Raw genomic sequence first — 5,601 nt, forward strand, 5'->3', positions numbered from 1 at the left:
CGACCAATACTGGAGTTGACCGAGTATATGCTGGGAGACTTAACTCTGAGAAGTGGGGCACTAAGCCACGTAGGTGAGTGGTCTCTTCGGCTACGTGCATGGATCAACTGTATACTATGAGTCTTGCTCTTGAGGAGTTGGGAGCTAAGTCCCGTAAGTCTGACCAGAGCTAAGACTAACAAGTGCTGAGATCGACCAGTGTTGAGACTAACCGATTGTATGTTGGGAGTCTTGCTCTTGGAGAGTGGAGAGCTAAGTCTCTTAAGTTCGACCGATGTTGAGACCGACCGGTTGTATACTAGGAGCTTTGCTCTTAGAGAGTAGGGAGTTGAACCCTGAAGGTCTGACTGAATGTATGCTGGGAGCTTTGCATTTAAAGAACAGAGAGAGCCCCGAAGATCCGACCAGTATTGAGACCGATCGGATGTATGCTGGAAGTTTGAACTCTAAGAAGTGGGGAATTAAGAACCCTTAGGTGAGTGGTCAGTTCGGCTATGTACATTACCTTGATCGTCATCTTATTTTGATTTTGACTGTCATATTCTCTTAACCCAACACTACTTTCGGAGCCATCCATAGTATGCCCTATCAACTTGCTTGTATTTTTTTATGGAGTCGGTGATACTAGACCATTTGGAATGAGCAAATTTCAAGACACATGCTTATAATTTTAGAACAAGGAGAAAGGACTTTTTTTTCTTTATAGAGAAAAAATTAAAGGAGCGAGAAGCTTTTAGTGACTCCACACCTTCACTCGGCAGTCGAGCTGTTCATTTACTTGGGAAGTTCTTCAAGCTAACCCTCATTTTGTCATCTCAATCTTGTCCCTCGACATCGACCTCGACCTAACTCCTCTAACTTAGTCCTACAAAAGCTACTCTGACGATGCAATCTGAACAAGTAAGCGTAGTATTACTTGTCCCAGCCTATGAAGGTTAGGCTGAACTCCTTTTCCTCCTTTTTCCCTTCCTTTAAAAGATGTTAAAAAATATTTGCTTAAAAGGAAAGAAGATGATCAGGCTAGGAATGCCAAACAATCACCAAGTAATTAGTTGCCCCTACGATCACAAAAACACTAGCATTTGGTAGAAAAAACAGAGGAATGATCATAACAAAGGAAAATCAGAGACATGAAATCAAAGATGCTGTGGCTAGTGCTTGCGGCTGTTCTCATGCATGCGTACAAAGTCAAGTGAGGGGCATATGTATGATAAATGTGTTCCAAAGAGTAAGATACATTCCAATAACGAAAAAGCTTGCATATTTTCAGATGCCCCAAATGAGAGGGATTAGATAAACATCCAACATCTGTAGGCCTTGGTCAATACTATCTGTATATATATCGATTCTATTAGACGAACCTTACTATTAATTTTATCTAATGTTGGTAATGAAGGCTTTGATGTGGATTAACATCTCGTTCGTCCGGACTTGAGACATGTGGTAATTATGGAGGATCTGGAAAGCGTGGCCAACGCCGGCGTAGGTCTTATGCTCCACGCCTTTGCCGGCGTTCCGCAAGGCCTTGCAGAACGCCAAGTTCCTGTCCCTCAGTATGTCCAACTCGGAGACGCAGACCAGCAGAGGCGGCAGGCGCAGGCCCTCCAACGGGGGTGCGCCCTTCGCCAGCGGGTTGCACCATGGGTGGTCCTGGTTCGCTCCCGGAGGTAGCGCCATCCGCCAGTAGCAGTCCGATGCCGCAAGGCTCAGCGCTGACCTCTCCGCCGCCTGCGCTAGGTTCTTCTCCGACCAAGTCCGTTCCACACCGCCGAAGAAAGGCTGAATCAGGATCACGCCCTTGAGGCAAGCCGGCCGTAGCGCCGCCGCTGCCTCCGCCCCCACGGCTGCCGCCACGTGGTATGCGATGGCTGCGCCGGCGCTGTCCCCGGCAAGGAACACGCGGCCGACGTCGAAGCGGACGCCGGCCGCTTGCTGCCTCACCCAGCGCAGTGCTGCGAGGCCGTCCTCCAAGGCCGCAGGGAGGCGGTGCTCGGGCGCGAGGCGGTAATTAATGGAGAGCACCGAGCAGGCTGCGTGAGAGGTCAGGCGGGCAAGGAACTCGTGGTAGCAGCGCCAGGCGGGGGAGCCGACGCAGAAGCCGCCGCCGTGGAAGTAAACGAGAAGAGGGAACCTCTGATGGCGGTGGACAGGCATGTGGAGGCGGGCCCAGAGGTCGGTGGAAGAACCGGCGAGGGCGACGTCCTCGCTCGTCACGCCGGGCTCGCAGGCCCAAGTGCATGGGACATGGGGCACAGCAGGGAGGCGTTCGACGTAGCCGTCCTTGTAGACCTTGATGAGCCCCTCGATCTCCTCCAGGACAGCGCCATGGCCGGCGTCCTTGCTCATTTGGACGTTAGTATTGATCCTTCGGTCTCCGATCAGCTGCTGGGGAACGGCGCCCATCCTTCTCCTCCTCATACAAAGTTGCGTGCCTTTCTAACTCGCTAATCCGTCGATATATTCTCTATCTATCCACCACTGGAGGCTTCTTATAGTTGTTGAGCGAGCAAAAACATCTTTATCGCCTGCAAAGTAGGTTCTTTTCGATGGGCAAAAGTGGTGTAGGGGCCGCCCCTATTCGGCCGCCCCATCCAGCGGATGAACGCCTTAACGCCGATTTCGAAGTGCCAACCGTTTCCGGTCACTGCGAGATTTGATAGCCAAGGAGCCGGACCGGGGCCTAAGCATGGGAACGTGTCTAGTATGACTCCCACCCATGTGACGATCGTAGCTCAACTTGAAGTCCGGCTGTGCCCGAACTCCGCAAGTTACTCGGACCTATAGTACAGAACCGGCACCAGGCAATTCAGATCTTTAACCTCATTCAGGACCTCGGTATCGATCTTTATTTTCAGCTCGATAAAAGCAAAATTCTAGAGATTCCAAAATCCTACTCGCAGTTCATCTTCTTCCCCTTTGAAGCGGTAGAGAGCGGACTGTCAAATGATATGGTATTAAAGTTGACATGAGTGAACTCCAGAAATTATCGGTAAACAATAGCAAAAGGAGAACTGAAATCGTCAACAAATAGATCAGAAAGAGAGTCTCTAGTACAACTACGTCGTCAATCAAGTCAGAAAATGATGATAACAAAACGGTGGCACATAATAGAAAAAGATAAAAAAAAAATCTAATTATATGTGCACGTACCTATACGTGTGAAAAAAAAATCCTCTTTTATAATCCCTCTCACAATTCTCACATGTGAAAGAGCTCTCAGTCAAATTCTAGAGAAAGGAGATCCACCTTCCCTCTAGAAATCCTAGAAAGAAAAGTGAGGGATGTCCTCTCTCATTCCCCTCCGGCCAAGAGAGCTTTACCCCAGGAGCTAGCTTCAATGGGTGAGGGGATCTCCCCCCTCCCCCATCGGCCGAACTCCCTCACCGACAACGGTAGAAGGCGGACGGGGGTTGTGGAAGCATAGCTCTGACAACCACTCAAGGAGGGGAAGCTTCGGTGGTTGAGTTTCTCCGGTCAAGCAAGGCACCCACCACCAACTGAGTAAGAGCAGTCAACATGGTTCTTGGAGGGGCTTAGGGAGGCGGCAAGCAAGGGAGGGATAGTCTCAGATGGCTGGCCAACAATATCGGAGAAGGTAGTGGTCTTCTGAGAGGCTAATCGCGTGTAAGGAGTGTCTCCGACACCTTCATTCAAGGTTGTTCAAGGGTTGTTCAGCAGTTGGCTCTTGCATGAAGTAGAGGGAGAAATCAAATACAACACCTCTCCGCCATGACCATGAAGTGTGTCGGCAGAGGACCGGGCATGGGCGTGGAGATTTCCAGTTCTAGGTTGTGGATGGATGTAGAAATCTTTAACAACTCTTCGTCGATTGGTGAAGTGCGTCTGCAGGGAGGCAGGGCATTTTGGGGGGAGGGGGGGCAGGGAGTGGCAGAGGGGTGAGTTGTGGTGCTCTAACTTGGTGGAGATGGATGGCCTTTTCTGCTCCATTTTACAACCATAAATTGGAGTCTTTAGTCGGAAGCAGGAGCTCCAACAATCAAGTGGGCTGAGGGTGGTGCTGGCGAAGTCAATGGAGGGTTTTCCCTTAGGAGCACTTGGGAAGGGGGCAGCTGGTTAGGAGGGAGATTCAAGCATTCAAATTTGAAATCAATGAAGAGGCAACATATTTGAAATGGAAGTTTGAATTTCAAATTTGAAATTGAAACATCAAATGTTACCCTCATCGGTTGAGAGCCAAAGGAAATGGAATGGGCTAGGGTTCTAGCTTGGGCTTAGGCCTTGGGCTTAACCCATCACCAACAGATTGTGGCCGACAACAACACCTTCTCCTCCAGTGAGCTTCAAATTCCAGCCTTCTTCAACTTGCAAGAACACACAATGGGAGGGTGAAGAAGCTTCCTTTGGTCAACATTTCAAGATCAAAGAAGCCCCTACTGGTAGAGAGACCAAGGGGCGCACATGGAGGGAGGAAGCAAGGGCAACCCTCCATTGATGGTGTTGTCGGCGGTGTGTGAAAGGAAAAGTGTTGTCGCAAAATTGACAGAGGAGGAAGTGATCAATTGACTGATCGATTCATTTGGTCCTGATCGATCAGTTGATTGATTTGCTGATTGATTTGGCTATGCCTGATTGATTGGCTCACTGATAGGATCGATTTGATTAGTGTCAATCATTGTTTGTTAAACTTAATATTCTGATCGATTAGCATGATCGCTTAACACCTACATAATTGATTAGCTGTTGGCTTGATCGATTAACACCTGTGTAATCAATTAGCTACTGGTCTGATCAATTCAATTGGTGCTTGATCACTAGTTCATCAAAACTACTGTCCTAATTGATTGGCACACTACCTGATCTATTAAGCACAATGTGTAATGGATTAGCTACTGGCTTGATCGATTCTGATGATGACAATCATTGTTCTTCGACAAGTTTTCATCCGGTTCTTTGATGTTGTCAACTCAAAGTCATTCCCAATTCTAAATGGGGAATGGTACCTTATCGGAGGAACTTAGGGGGAAGCCGGAGATCAGACCTACTGGACACGATGGGTAGATGGCGAAGAGGTTGGGTGCGATTGGATCTCCCACCACGAGTTGGTGCCCAAAGATTGCTGCTGGATCAGTTGAGGATTACCAGAGATATGGGAGAATGTCGTGACGATGCGGACTGATGATGATGAGATGCTGCTGATAGATCGATTAAGTGTGATAGAGGGTGCGGGGTGAATATCACGCTCTTTAAAAACTTTTTCTTTTTGGAAAACAGAGTTATACAGCGGAAAGTAAAGAGAGAGAGAGACAAGTTTGTTTACTTTGTTCGAAGTCTCGGTTGACTCTTACTCGAAGGCCCGCGATCCTTGATCGCACCGATGGGTAAATCACTATAATTCTTCTTTCCGAGATCCTCAGAAAGAAGTAGATCGTATAGATACAAAGATATAAGATAGTAACAACCCTACTATCTTATATGGAAATGCAATACAAATAAAATGTACTGACAGTAGTAAGTAAAGGTTGAAGCTCGATCGGTTCTTCCGGATGTAGTAGCTTGAAGAGATGTAGAAGACATGCAGTACTGTCAGCTTGCAGAAATTAACTTTGAGATGATCAGAAAACTATGTATTTGCCTCAGACC

General features: G+C 48.0%; 1 protein-coding gene across 1 annotated transcript; it reads right to left on the reverse strand.

Annotated features, from left to right (window-relative positions):
* Positions 1 to 1,193: 1,193 nt before the first annotated feature.
* Positions 1,194 to 4,091, reverse strand: LOC122045576 (probable carboxylesterase 17). The gene is made up of 2 exons (XM_042605857.1): positions 3,151 to 4,091; positions 1,194 to 2,936 (listed from the first exon to the last, which is right to left on the reverse strand). The coding sequence occupies exon 2, from the start codon at positions 2,416 to 2,418 to the stop codon at positions 1,375 to 1,377; it is 1,044 nt and encodes a 347-aa protein (XP_042461791.1). The 5' UTR covers positions 2,419 to 2,936; positions 3,151 to 4,091; the 3' UTR covers positions 1,194 to 1,374.
* Between the last annotated feature and the right edge of the window lie 1,510 nt (positions 4,092 to 5,601).

The sequence above is a fragment of the Zingiber officinale genome, chromosome 2B (assembly GCF_018446385.1).
Source record: "Zingiber officinale cultivar Zhangliang chromosome 2B, Zo_v1.1, whole genome shotgun sequence".
Lineage (NCBI taxonomy): Eukaryota > Viridiplantae > Streptophyta > Magnoliopsida > Zingiberales > Zingiberaceae > Zingiber > Zingiber officinale.

What these genes read in the sequence shown, in the direction of transcription:
- LOC122045576 (XM_042605857.1), bottom strand. Translation starts at nt 2,418, where the DNA reads ATGAGGAGGAGAAGGATGGGCGCCGTTCCCCAGCAGCTGATCGGAGAC.